At 28.3% G+C, this 15,025-nt stretch overlaps 3 protein-coding genes across 3 annotated transcripts; 2 read left to right on the top strand and 1 right to left on the bottom strand.

Moving 5' to 3' along the window:
• Positions 1 to 296: 296 nt before the first annotated feature.
• Phum_PHUM418060 (tpr and ank domain-containing protein, putative) lies at positions 297 to 3,976 on the top strand (the record flags this gene model as incomplete). The annotated part of the gene is made up of 2 exons (XM_002429011.1): positions 297 to 2,196; positions 2,280 to 3,976. 2 exons carry the CDS (start codon positions 297 to 299, stop codon positions 3,974 to 3,976), a joined length of 3,597 nt encoding a protein of 1,198 aa, XP_002429056.1.
• Positions 3,977 to 4,720: 744 nt separating this feature from the next.
• Positions 4,721 to 5,426, top strand: Phum_PHUM418050 (uncharacterized protein; the record flags this gene model as incomplete). Its single annotated transcript, XM_002429010.1, has 3 exons — positions 4,721 to 4,802; positions 4,905 to 5,223; positions 5,306 to 5,426. 3 exons carry the CDS (start codon positions 4,721 to 4,723, stop codon positions 5,424 to 5,426), a joined length of 522 nt encoding a protein of 173 aa, XP_002429055.1.
• A 2,638-nt stretch (positions 5,427 to 8,064) lies between these two features.
• On the bottom strand, positions 8,065 to 14,887 carry Phum_PHUM418040 (grunge, putative; the record flags this gene model as incomplete). Its single annotated transcript, XM_002429009.1, has 21 exons — positions 8,065 to 8,117; positions 8,241 to 8,394; positions 8,486 to 8,604; positions 8,686 to 8,823; positions 8,900 to 9,094; positions 9,188 to 9,429; positions 9,527 to 9,637; positions 9,714 to 9,856; positions 9,948 to 10,116; positions 10,189 to 10,363; positions 10,444 to 10,647; positions 10,728 to 10,983; positions 11,066 to 11,442; positions 11,524 to 11,699; positions 11,781 to 13,240; positions 13,316 to 13,524; positions 13,606 to 13,769; positions 13,913 to 14,034; positions 14,118 to 14,198; positions 14,290 to 14,388; positions 14,600 to 14,887. 21 exons carry the CDS (start codon positions 14,885 to 14,887, stop codon positions 8,065 to 8,067), a joined length of 4,935 nt encoding a protein of 1,644 aa, XP_002429054.1.
• Between the last annotated feature and the right edge of the window lie 138 nt (positions 14,888 to 15,025).

Raw genomic sequence — 15,025 nt, 5'->3', positions numbered from 1 at the left:
TGACACACGCAGTTTTAATAATTTAATTAGTTGAAAATAAATTATTTAAAAAAGGCTTATGAATTCATGTATATATTTTTTAAACCATTTATTTACGAAAAATTGAACTAAAAAAAATTAAGCAGAGAATAAAAAACTTCAACAATAAATTTTTTTATTTTTCTTTTCATAAGTTTGTAAACTTGCTTTTTTTAAGGTTGGTACTTTTTTGAGAAAAAGCGGGTAAATGGTGACTTTTATTTAATTCAATGGAGTCGTAGTTTGAACTTTTTTTTTTTTTCGAAAACATTATTAAAATGTCACATAAATATATCACAGGACTTAAAATTAAATTAAAAAAAGCTCGCGCGAGTAACAGATTAAAAGAAATAAGCGAATATGCTTGTTCGCTAGCCTCGGTTTTAGGTGATAATGAAGAATATGAAGAAGCTTTATTGCTTTACAAAGAAAGTTTAAAAGCTTGTGAAAGTATTGGTGATAAATATGGTGTGGCTTTAGCTCAAAGAATGATAGCTGAAACTAATAATTGTTTAGGAAATTTTGAAGAGGCCTTAAAATTTGTACATTTGTTTTTAAAGTATGCCGTCAACGAAGATGATAAAGTAGAAGAGCAAAGAGGTTTAGTTTTAAGGGGGTTAGTTTATTTTACACATGCTGAGTGCATAGCAAACACTGAGCCTGAAAAGTATCAAGTCATAGAAAAACTTTTAAAGCAAAGTTTAGAGAGTTATCAGAAAAGCTATGCGATTTGTAATTCAGAGCTTAAAGAAGTAAATGAAAAAGAAGTATTACAAATGAAAGCAAGACTATTGCAAAACATAAGCTTGGTATTAATTAGGCAAGGAAACTTTGACGAAGGTGAAAAATGTCTTGTAAAATCTATAAAAATTTCGTCAGTAGAAAAATTTAATGATACGGAATGGATAAGTTACAACAGTTTAGGAGATTTGTATTCAAAAAAAAGAGATTATAAAAAAGCCTTAGACATTTATAACAAAGCTTTCAATTGTGCCTGCACAACACAAATGAAAACAGATTCTTTAATAGGAATAGCAAAATCTTATTTATTTTTGGATAACTTTGAAGAAGCAAAAATGACTTTAAAAAGAGCATATAAATTAAAAACAAATCCAGATGTTAAAGATATGTTGAAGCATGTTCTCTCCACGATAAAAACACAAAAAATGTTGAACAATACTCCTGAAACTAATATTGCAGAAAGAAAAATATTACATAGAAAATTGGGCAACTTATTCTTTAACTTAAAATTGCTGAAAAAAGCCATGGACAATTACATGCATTTGTTAAAATGTTGCAGAAAGAATCAAGATAATTATTTAAATATAATTATTTGCATTAAGCTTGTTATCAAAACTTTTGCAGAAGGTAAAGAATATTCTAAAGCTTTATTTTATGCCCATCAAGAATTACAATTATATTTAAAAAATTCACCAGAAAAGGCTTGTTATACTTATCTTAAAACTGGTAAACTTCATGAATTGAAAGGATCAGACTACGATGACATATCTTATGCATATTTCCAAGCAAAAGATACAGCTGAAAAATATGAAAATGATAAAATTAAAATTAAAAGTTTAAAAAGAATAATAAACATTGGGAAAAAGTTTGACAAACCAATGGTTGTCGAGCAAGCAACTAATGAGTTAAAGTGCTTAAAAGCTAAAAAAGAAAAAAATATTAGTAGTAGTGAATCTGAGAGTGATGATAATTTCTATTCTTTCGATTCTGACATTTGTGTTGATGAAGACATAGGTACAGACTCTGAATTTGAAGATGTTTTAAAAGAATCTGAAACAGAACAAGAGGAATTTGACAGACCGAGAGAAAGGTGTAAAAGGACAAAGTATTCAATTAAAAGAAATGAAAAAGGAGAAACTGAATTGCATGTTGCAACCATTAAAGGAAATCTAAAAAAAGTACAAAATTTAATTAGTCAAGGACACCCTGTTAACACTAGGGATGGAGCCGGATGGACTCCACTCCATGAAGCATGTAACCACGGGTATTTAGACATAGTTAAAATTTTAGTCGAAAATGGAGCCGATGTAAATGACAAAGGAGGCTCTGCGTGTGATTTAATCACACCCCTTCATGATGCAGCGATTAATGGACAGCATAAAGTGATTGAATATTTAATTGAAAAAGGAGCATCAACTTTAGTTTTAAATAAACAGGGTATGTACAAAGTTTTAGTTAATAATATGTTAAATCAATAAAATTATGATTTAATAGATTTTTTTTTTAAATAATTTATGCAGGATTGACTCCATTGCACTGCTTACTTGCTTGGCGAAAAAATTCTGCTTTGGATGCTGGTGAAGAAAAAGAATTTAACAGAGTGGCAAGAGCATTACAGTCTCCATTAGATTGTGACAATGGGAAAAGAAATTCTTCTATCATTGAAAATGAACAAAAGAAAAATAATAATTCTAATAATACAGCAAGTTCTTTAATACAAAGAAAAACTTGTCGTGAATTTTCCAAAAGTAAAAGTTCAGAAGAAAAAAACATCAGTAACATAACGCGAAGAAAACGACGTAGTATTATTGAGAGTGATGAAGGTTCAGATTCTTCAGATGATTTAGAAAGTAAAGAATGTAAATTATATAAAGAAGTAATGAATGGTTTTCGACGTTCTTCAAAAAAATATAAGGGTTCCGATTCAACTCAAAAAAATAATTTGTTACCAGCTCTTATAGACGAAAAAGACTGTTGTGAAAATCGTATTGTAAATGATGATTTTGAAGATGATTCAGGGGATGATTTAAAAAATGACGATGATTGTAGTAGTTGTACAAGTAACGAAATTTTAGGAAAAAATAAGTTGGAACAAAAATATGACAAAAAAATGGAAGAAAATATTGCGAGAAAAAAAAATAAAAAAATACGTTTGGATAATAAAAAATGTGCTGAGGAAAAAACGATTGAGGAAAAACCACATGAAAATCTTAGTGTCCATTTTGATGATAATTGGGATGACGATGTTGACGAATTTATATCAAATTTAGTGATTCCCTCTACGGAAAATAAAAACGATAAAAAATCTCATAACTCCGACATTTTTATCTCTCAACCGGATCCAGAAAATTTAATTTTTAATCCCTCCCAGGATAATTCTGAAATTCAAGATATCACCTACGAAATATTTAATAAAAAATTTGAAATTAATGTGAAAAAGTCCGAGCTCAATACTTTAAATTTTGAATGGTTGATGCAAACGGTTAAAAAAAGGTATCCGATTATCGACAATCCTGATTGTTACATTTCAATTAAAACGAATGAAAAACCATTAATTGAGGAATCAAATTTTTTGAGTATTTTAGAAGAAGATGAAAAAATTGAATTTGAAGTGATAAGATGGAAAAATTTTAAATTAGACGAAAGATACGTTAAAATCTGCACGATAAAAAATCATGGCGACATGAGAACAGGAATTAAATCGTATTCTTTTAAACACGAAGTACATCCGGAAGTATTTGAAATTTTTAAAAATCAATCTTTGTTCAGATCTTACGACTTGAGTAATTTAAAGCTGTCGTCAATATCATTAATCCCTGTTTGCAAAGCTTTGAAATACGAATCATTCATTCAAAAATTAGATTTAAGTAACAACGATTTCGGGGATCAGGGTATTGAATTAATAATAAAAATATTACAAATTTCCTTGATTGAAAAATTAAATATTAGCGGATGTTACGTCACATCTTTAGGTATACATAAATTAAATGATTTTTTAAATGTCGCCAACGAAATAAGTTTGAACGGTTTGTTATATTTAAATTTAAGTTGCAATCCGATCACAGATGATGCATTCAACGCTCTCGAAAACATAATTAAAAAATTACCTAATTTAACCGAAATTAACATAACTAATTGCAAATTGAATAAAAATTTACGAGAAGAAGACTACGTTACGGTGAAAATTTTTCAAGGTGGATTATTAAAACATAATTAACATTTTTATCATAATCTTGATTTTATGTATAAGTTATTGTTTTTTATCTATCAGTATAATAAAGTTTGTAAATTTTATTGACGTAGTTAATTAAATTTGAAGAGAAAAAAGGATACTTTAATCTGTTAAATATTTTTAGCAAATCGTTTTAAGTTTCTTTTTTTTTAAATTTGTTAATTTTCTGTTCGTATTTATACATTTATTTGTTTTATAATTATGACTTTGTATTAGTTCGTTTGTTTTTTAAATTACGTTTGTAATAAATTAGAAAAATGTGTTTTGTATATCTAGTCTTTAAATTAATGTAAATATATGTATCATTATTTGTTATAAAGTTTTTTAGTATTTTGTAATATGTATATGTTAATTTTATTAATATAATAAAATTTTTATATAACTGTAAATAATATAATTATTATCATTATTTGTATAAATATTTTATTTTTATATTTACCTAGTAATTCCCTCAAACGTTTCGTTATTTTCGAAAAGATGCAAATTATATGAATGATGACGTCACTAATTTTTCCAACGTTTCTATTGGTTGAAAAAATCGTTATTTTTAAAACCACGAACATTACAAGTTTTCATTCTCTATGATTTTTTTTTTTGAAACAGTAGTCGGTATCTTTTTTACTTTAAGTTTTAATACTTTGAAAATAATTAAAAATAAGTAAAATATTTGATATTTAAACTTAAAAAATAAAACAATTGAGATTTAAAGTTATGGAAAAACTAATTAAAATGAGTGGTAGTGCAAAACGAAAACCGTTACAAAATGAAACATCAAATGATTTTGATTCTGAGTGTTATAAACCTGAGGATGGTGAGAAATGTCGTTTATTTTAAAAAAATATATATATTTGTATTACGTGTGCATTATTATTGAATATTTTAGTAAGAATTTGTTTTTTTTTATTAAAAACAGACGAAAATTTCTTAAAGCTTTATCAAAACTACGATTATAAAGAGAAATTTGACTCTTTACAAACACCCTATCACAAATCGTGTAGAAAAAGAAAGCAAGATGAAGATTTAATGAGTAATTCGTGCAAAACATTATTTCAATATTTAAAACCATTTACGGATGAAAAAAAATTAGGCGATGTAAAAAACAGCCGAGAACAAAAAATAAATAAAACGTTTATATCGAAAAATTTCAGTCATAGAAAAGAAGCATTTAAAAAATTTAAATTTTTAACCATACGAAAAGAAACTCGTAATTCACATGAATTTTTATTCACAGAGTAAATAAACGTATAAAATATATAAATAAATTTGTTTAATTTCATTTAAGTTAAAATAAAATTAAGTTAAATCATTTTACAGGTGTAAAATATTATCGGAAAGTAAATCGAAAATAAATTTTTGTCAACCCAAGTTAAGTTTTTTTATGGATGTAAATACAAGTGAAAATCCAATTAATTATAAGGTAATAATTCAAAAATGAAATAATAATAATAATAATAATAAATGTAATGTCGTAATTTGTTTTGTTTACATTTAAATTTATTTAATAATTTACTTGAATTAAAACCTTTTTTTTGTTTTGTTTAAGGTTGAAAATGGGATTCAAATGACAAAAACAACAACATCTGATGATTTTTTAAATAACGTTTTCAATGGATCTTTTATAATTAAAAAATAATATTTTGTAATTATTAAAAAAAAAAAAAACAAAAATTAAATAAAATTTTATGAATAAAAATAAATAAGAATCATTTCTAATCATTTTAATAAATAATTAATTTTAATCTTATGTATTTCTCACGTTGTTGCTACAACAATAAAAAAAAATATTTATGTAATAACTCAAAATAAATGTAAAAAATAAATAAATAAATAAATAAATAAAGACAAAGTTATGTTTTATACGTTATTCATTATAATTAATAATAATAATAATAAGATAAAATAATGATAATGAAAGGAAAATAATAATTGGTTAAAATTTAAATAATTTAAAAAAGAAAAAAAAAACAAATCATAATTTTTTTTTTTTTTAATTTTTTTAAATTTTATTTAATTTAAAATTATTCATTTATATATAATTTTTTTTTATTTATTTTTATTATTATTATTTACCTTATCGTATATAATGAGAAAAACATTTTTAAAATAATAATAATAATAATAATAATAATAATGATGAAAAAATAAAAAATTATGTTTAATATTAATAAAGAATCTATAATATAATATAATATATACGCGACTCAAAAGACACAAAAAAAAAAAAATTTACAAATTAAAAACGCTAATTATTATTATTATTATTATTATTACCATATTCATAATAAGCCCTTTGGTAATTAATTAAAATAATCCAAAATAAAATAAATAAAAATAATTAATAAAAATAAAAATAAAAAATTGTAAAAAAAATTTTAAATAAATATTTCTTTTTTTTGTTTCTGTTTTTTTTTTTTACATTATTGTTATAATAATAATAATAATGATAATAATAAAGATAATAATAATAATAATAATAATAATAAATTTAGTTATAAATTTAATTTTTCTTGCTTTTCAACGTAAAATTTATTTATTTTTATTTTCTGTTATGGAAATATTTTTAATTTAATAATATTTTTGTGATATTGATTCAAAATAAATTTTATTATTATTATTATTATTTTTTGTTTTTAAATTAAGAAAAGCAACAAACAATATGTCGTTGGAAAATTATAATAAAATAAAAAAAAAAAATATATTAAATTCGTTTATTATATTATATAACGAATCGTCTTTAAAAAATTAAAAAAAAAAAAAAAAGTATATAATATTATAATATATGATAATTTGATTTTTTTTTTTTAAATATATTTAAAAAATACGTTTATTAATAATAATAATAATAATAATAATAATAAAATACTATATTGAAAATAAAATAAAATGGCAGTGTTTCAGTGTACTACTACTCATTCTCCTTGATAGCAAAAAAAAAATTTAAATAATTTAACAGTTTTAAATGTAAACAAACAAAACCTATGAAATTCTTATTTATTTATTTATTGATATCTCGATTCCCACTTTACATAGAAACTTTTATTAACATTTAAAGACAGTGTAATAGCATATATATTTTATGGGCGAAATGTTTTTTTTAGTTACTGTATTATTATTAACTTTGGCATGTAAAACCATTTCAATAGGTAACTAATATCAATCAATCAATCAATCATTCATTCATTATTTGTTCCCTGACTGTAATTATTATTATTATTATTATTATCAATTGTTTGAGAAAAAAAAAATTAAATTTTTAAAGTGGGGAGAAAAAAAAAAACCCAATATCACAGAGTTAAAAATGAAATAATAATAATAATAAAGAAAAGAGAAAACCATCATCAGGAGGTGGTTTAAAAAAACACTCGATGAACGGTGGGGGGGGGTAGAAGGGGGGGAGAGGGAGGGGAAGGTTTCGTGTATTTAAATGTTCCTTTAAACCTTGTTCGAACCTTTTCGAATTTTTGTGAAATGAAATAATAAAAACTAAAATTAAGTACATTTTCATATAACAATAAAAATTTTCCACTCCGGAAAAATAAACACGCGTGTATAATATATTTTCATTTGAAAATTATTATTATTATCATTATTATTATTATTATTATTTTAACGCCGAGTAATTTAAAACTATATTCATTTATCTGTTTCTTATTGGAAATTAAAAAATGTTTGAAAAATTTTGTTTTCCTCATTAAAACTTTATAATTAAAAATAATATAAGAGATAAAAATATATATATTTTATATATTTATATATATAATTTTCGAGTCTAATATTTCTGGTTGTGATTGGCTATTATAAAATATTTATTTACATTTTATCTTATCTAATTAAAGTATAATTAATATATATATTTATATATATTTATATAAAAATGCCTAATTGTTTATAATATATTTTAAAATTATCATTATCATTATTATTATTACTTTTTTTTGTACAGTTTTTTTTTTTTTTATTTTATTTTAAAACCACTTTAATTCTTACACAATACACGAGAGAAAACACGAATTATTATTATTATTATTATTATTATTAATTTGGGGGACCCGACTTGGTTGCGAACGTTAGAGTTAGTGCCTTATGTATGCTGTTGGTGTACAACAGCATTTGGGAATTGACTCGTCTAAAAACAAGTAGAAATTTTTATAACGTTAAAAATCTTTCGTGCCTTTTTTTTCCCTGTTGTTTTGCTGTTGTTTTTTAATTCCGGAAAATATTGAAAATTATAAACTTACTTAGGTTTAACTCCGAGCACCGCGAGCTGTTTCCTCTAAAGCTCTCACTTTAAGTTCACGTTCTCTTTGAGCTCGTATATATTCGTCGTGAGCTACCAAAGATGGATGAGGAAATCTTTCCCTTTCGAGCATGATTTGGCGTTGTAACTGTTCGTGAGCTGTCGCCTAAAATTTTCAAATATTTTTTTTTTTTTTTTTATTAATTTTTCTCGGTAAAAATGTGAAGAAAAAAAAAAAAAATTGATAAAATAATTACTTGATGCGCTAATTGATCAGCATATGGTCTCCCTAAGAGATCGGCTGGGTGATGAAGACCAAGTGGCATATCTCTCGGAGGTAATAAGTTAGGTCTCGGATACCCAGGAGGTGCGGAAGCTGTAATGAATTAAAAACCCATAGGAGTAGTGTCATCAATATGATGTAAATTTGAAACGCTTGATTATAAATTAAAAGTACCTGGTAAAGGAAAACCAGCAGCTGCGGCGGATGCTTCTTGTTGCGCTTGCGCTTGTTGACTCGGATGTAGGTGAAGATGAGTATGAGAATGAGCATGTGTATGGGCGTGGGTGTGAGCGTGATATTCTGGGGATATACCTAAAGTCGTTAGTTATACTAAATTAGCACTCACTTTCGTAAATAATTAATTAAAAGAGTTTTTATTGAAACCCACCGGCCATTTGTAACCGAACCATGGGATCAGTTGCGAGCGCAAGACGTTCTGCCTCGAGTGCAGCCACTGATGATGGATGAGGATGAGCTTGAGAAGGTCCCCCCGGACCGGGTGGTGGTGCACCAGGTCCCGCAGGAGGAATACCAAGCCTTTCAAGACGTTCACGTTCTAATTGACTCAAAGCAGGAGGTCCTGCTGTATGTTCCGTAATCCCGATAAAAAAAAGTTATGAATTAAAATTTTCTATGATGTGACAATCTATAACATTGTAAGATGATCAAAACTAACCAGGATGCCCGGGAGAGGGATATAACCCGAATTGAGGCGGAGGTCCACCAGGCAATCCACCGTAACGCCGATGCAATTCCAACCAATGAGGATCGAGAGGTGTAGGCATTCTTGTACCTGGTGCACCAGCCACTCCAGCATTTTTCATTAGTTCCTCTTTAAGTCGATCATTCAATTCTCTTTCTCTGAGTTCTCTTAATTCGCGTTCTCTTTTCTCCCGTTCAAGATGTTCTAACTCGAGCCTGTTTAATAATATCAAAATTGTTATTTACACTATTAGAAATAAAAGTACGGTACAAAAAAAATACTCGAATCTAAAAGACTTGCCTGTCTCGTGGCCCATACATAGAATTTAGTTGGTAATGTAACATAGGATCGATACATTGAGGAGGCAAACCTAAGGCAGCTGCACGTCCTGGTGAAAAACCTGCATGTGGTCTAGCATACTCACTGCGTAACAAATATTTAAATTTTCACAAAATTATATAATATAAATCGCCATTAAAATTAATTTTACAAAATGTACCTCAGCTGCCTCAAAGCCGGTGTGTCAGGATAGCCTGGCCTTTGCCCAAACCTGTCATACGGTGATGATATTGTTTCTATGGGACCACGTGAAGGAGGTTTAGATGCACTTTCTTTATTTTCAGGAGTATTTGCTATTTTACGCTATAAAAAGCAAATGTACAAACATATAAATACATTCGTGCATATTATTAGAATTAATTGGGTAATTAATTTATTTAAAAATTTAACTCACCGTTTGTGCTTGTTGAGCAGCTTTTTCCCTTTCTTCTCTTTCTCTTTCTGCCTGCTTTCTCAGACGTTCTTCACGCTTTCTAGCCAACTTTGAATCGGGAACGGGTTTGAAAGTCAAATCCGTTCTTGTACATGAATTATAATCCCCTCGATTCCAATGTCGCACAAATCTGAAAGAATTTATTATAAAATATTAACTAAATAAAAATTTAAATGTTTTTTATAAAATTTGAAATGCTTACATAGCACTTTGACTTCGATGACATTCAGTATCTTCTATTTTTGGTTCAGGGCTTGGAACCCTAGGTATATGTTGCGGGCTACCTTCATCCTCTTCGGGAGTAATATCAGATGATTCGGAAGCCGGCTCGCTTTTTAGTTCCTCCTGGGGGCCATGTCGAGAGGAATGATGCAAGGCTAAAGTATTTAAATAATAATCTAGGTTAACAAAAGAAATAAACTTTTTGTGCCACCGTAATTTTCATTCGTACTTTTACCGTGAGAAGGAGAAGGCTGCATGTTTGCGGCAGCTACGGCATGAGCTCTAAGTGCTTCTAAACTGGAACCGCTTAGGCTTGGAGGAGGAAGTCCCATTGCAGCCATCGGATGTCCAATTGGTGGAATGGCCATAATACCAGCTGGATGATGAGGTTTTGAGCCTCTGTTAGGACTTGAACCCAACACCATTCCAGGAACAACGTCTATATTTAAAAATTAATTGTTTTAATTTTTATTAATTTGAAAAATTAAAAATTAATTTTCAAAGGTTAATTATACATACCACTTTGATGATGGTGACTATGATGATGACTGTGATGGTGATTATTTCCACCGAGGCTTATACTGGTGGATTGTGTTTGAGACATAGTAGCACTCATGTGAGTCAGAGGACTAGATACTCTAGCAGATGGATTGTTTTGTTTTTTGACTGACGAAGTGCTCGATGAAGTTGTTGAATGACTTATGTGAATGCCTTGTTGCTTATCTGTACTTGAGTGCGAATGATGAACACTTGAATGATGCATAGTAGTAGTTTCCTAAAAAAACGTGTTCGAATTAGAAAAGTTACAGTAAAATTTTTTTTTTTTTACATAAAAATGTTTTTAAATCAATATTTACTTGATGTCGCTCTGTAGAACTACTATCTCCTATATCATCAGTTCTTTCAGTTTCTCTGACCCGAGTTGTGACGCTGCTTGAACTATGGTGAGTAAGAGTTGTTTCTTTTATTGGCGCATTTAATCCCTGAGGAGGAGGAATAGGATATGGATAGGGATATCCAAAAGGATAAGCAGCATATGGATGATATGGATTGTGCATTGCTGCAAAAAGAGGAAGTGTATGTTGAACAAGAGGGTGATGGGGAGGAATATGAGGTGGAAGAAAAGCTGGATGGTGAGCGGGAGAAATACGATTTAAAGGACTGGGTTGCTGTGAAGGATGCATTACTGAATTAGGTATGGATGTGGGGCAAGGTTGCATTATGTGGCTAGAACCTAAAATATAATGTCAGTTAAATTTTAAAAAAAAAAAAAAAAATCTTTTTTTACTTTTAAATAAAAGACTTTAAAATCAACCTGGCAATTGTGATGGAGAAACCAAAGCTCCGGAAGGGCTTTGGCCATGATGATTGTCTTTACTGTGAGATGATGAGGACTTGGAAGAGCTGGACGGTCTTGGCGGAACTGCTGATTGAGTAGTAGAAGTACTAGTGGAAATCAAATTAGCACTTGTATGCACAATCAAAGGAGATCTAAAATTTTTGTGAAGTAAATTAAAATAAAATAAACTAAAATAAATAAATTTGGAAAATTAAGAACTGACAAAAACTTACTCTGTATGATTAGAATTAAAATTTGTTTCGTTTGTATTTTCACTGGATTTTAAAAGAACTTCAGATTTCGGTTGAACAAGAGGCATTCTCATTCCAGGTTCGCAACTAGTTGGGAAGTTGGGGCGAGGTATTATCAAGTTTATTTCTTTCATTGAATTTCTCATGGGTACTTTTATAGAGTCATCAGAATCTTTATTTTCAGTTATGTCGTCATCCCTCACAATGACTTTGGTAGGAACATTTTTAATAGACGATTGCCCCTTCAAATCCATCATCATTTCAATAGACATCACTGGTAAATCGCTCGATAAATTTGATTTTTTCATGGGAGGCTCTCCCTCTGATTTTTCCGTTTCCGGCCCTAATAATCCTGTTTTAGGATCAACGGTTATAAGTTTATCTGAATCATTGTTTACCTCTGTATTACATTTTGGTTTTTCTTCTTCTTCTTCGTTAACTTTTTCTTTACCTTCAGAACTTTTATCTGTAGTATTAGCTATAAAAACTGACATTGGAGTTATTGCCATTGGATTTATCTTTATTGAATCACGTTCGACATCAAGTTTTTTATTATCTTTTCCTACGGTTAGGTTTTGCTTTAAATGTACCATTACAGAAGTTAATTTTTCACCCGCAACTCCAGTAAAGGTATTTTTATCAAAGGCCATATCTTCTTTTTCTTGTTTTATTTGTAATTTTTCTTCTTTTTCAGGTTTTATTTGCAATTTCTCTTCTTTATCCATTCTAAACTGTGATTTCTCTTCTTTTTCTTGCTTAATTTGTAATTTCTCTTCTTTTTCTTGCTTGATTTGTAACTTTTCTTCTTTTTCTTGTTTTATTTGTAATTTTTCTTCTTTCTCAAGTTTGAATTGCAACTTTTCTTCATTTTTATCGCATTTTTCTACTTTCAATTGCATAGGACTATTTTTTTCTTCAAAATTTTCAGTTTGTTCATCATTTATTTCCATGTCCTCACTTTTCTTTTTTTTGTTCGGAGTATCTTTTTCATCTTTTTCATCTCCATCGCTTTGATTTCTTTTACAATTCTTAGGTGGTGTTTCCTTATTATTATTATTATTATTATTATTGTTGTTGTTGTTGTTGTTATTATTGTTACTGTTGCTATTGTTGTTGTTGTTGTTGTTGTTATTGCTTATATTATTGTTGTTATTACTACCGTTATTATTATTACCGTTGTTATTATTATTATTATTTATATTATTATTGTTATTGTTGTTATTATTATTATTGTTGTTGTTGTTATTATTATTATTAGCTCCCGTCGCTGTATTGCTATTGATTATATTATTGTTACCAGTTGTTGAATTCATGCTTTGTTTTTTCTCATTAGGAGAGCTATGAAAACCTGGAGATTTTGTGTGTTTTTTGTCTTTATCAAGTTCGTCAGGTGTATTTGTGCCATTTCCTCGCTTAGGTCGTGTTACATTTCCAGAGGAAATCTTAAAAAAAAAAAAATTAGGTCATCGTGAATTGATTACTCATGTCAAAAACTTTTGTTTATGATTGATAATTACCTGTTCTTTAGTTTTTCCCCGAGTGCGCATCCTTCCCGGTGAGCTGTCGGGGCTTTCATTTTGTACTGGCCTAAATAAATACGGTGTGTCAGATGATTTAGTGACTCCTACGGGAACAGGAGGAAGTTCGCCATGTTTTTTGAGGTGAGTACGGCATTCGTAACATAGTATTTGACGATCTTTTCCATACTGTTGCCAATCTCTCGAATCTTATAGAAAATGATAAATTTTATCATTACATTATCAGTAAAAAAAATTTATATTTTTCAAATAGTTAACAGTTGCCTTACTTGCGCTAAAGCAATGCTGGCATCTAAATCCAGATTGATCTCTAGAATCGGAATCATCTTCGGAATTTTCTTCTTCACTGCCAGAACTACAATCATTATTTTCCTTTGGATTAGGCGATGGACGAGTAGACTGTTGACCTTCTTTTTCTTCTTTAGGTTGTCCTCTGAAAAATCATTTCAACAATAAAAGATAATAATAATTTTAAATACGAATTAATATAGGTAAACTGCAAGCCTTGAATATTTGACATACTGAATTTGCATAATATTAATAATTTTAATTTCTAATGGTACAATTTTAATTCACCTTGTATTTCTCGTATTGCGAATACGTCTCAAAGACCCTTGCCTTCGATTTCTCCTGTGCGGTCTATTATTATTGGCACCTGGAGTTTTTTTCCACAAATAATAAAATTCTACCAATTCCGGCTAAAAAAAAAACAAATTTTAAAGTTTGAATAATGCTTCAAAAACCCCCCCAAAAAAAAAAAGTTAAAAACAATTTTTTTTACTGTATCTTTGTGGGGAAGTAAATCTTTTCTAATTCTGTAAAAATTTTTCCCAAATTGTCTTAAGCCTTTAACAAAACGTTTCTGAAAGATAATAATTAAAAAATAATAACTAAATTTAGTCAAAAGAAAAAAAAAAAAATTTTACTCTAATTTTATAATTAATTTAACATACAATTTCTTCTTCTGACCACTTTTTTTCAATTCCTTTTGGGACAGGACATTTAACAAGAGCTTGTAGTGCCTTTCCTGGATCATATCCAGATGCATGAAGCTAAAAACATATATCATTAATTAGATAACTAAATATTCAATCTTTAAATCAAAATCATGAAAAATAAGTAAATAAGTTTAATCATTACTCAAATTATTATTTTAAGCCCCTAGTCCAATGAATTACTTTTTTATCATTAATATTTAATATATATTTTCTAAGCAAAATGGTATTTAGTTACTATTATTATTATTATTTCGTTTATACATACAGTGTCTAAAGCATTAATAGTTGTATCATCTTTGGAAGCTGCTAAACACCCATCATCAGGACTGCCACCATCGCACATTCCTGCAAATGCAGCCATCGATCTAGCAGCCCTGAGGAACATAAGAAGGTCACCATCTAATGTCTGTGCAGGCACCCATTTGATTTCTTCTCTATCTTTACTAAACTCAGGGTCTGGAGGAATATCTACATCTGTCAACCCTGGTCTATAGTCAGGCAGCCTAGCTTGATGCCCTGGGCCCACCCTGATCTCACCTTGAGTTGAAACCATTTCTGAGTATTTACATGATAAAACTTAACTTTTTCTAACAGATTTTTGTTTAGTTTATATTTTTAAGGAACTTAATCGAAGGAAAACAATACAACTTAAGTTTTTGTAAATGACTAATAATAATAATAATAATAATAG

Source organism: Pediculus humanus, genomic scaffold (genome assembly GCF_000006295.1).
Source record: "Pediculus humanus corporis 1103172108185 genomic scaffold, whole genome shotgun sequence".
Lineage (NCBI taxonomy): Eukaryota > Metazoa > Arthropoda > Insecta > Psocodea > Pediculidae > Pediculus > Pediculus humanus.
Note: the sequence above shows the minus strand (reverse complement) of the source record. Positions and strands in the feature narration are given on the sequence as shown.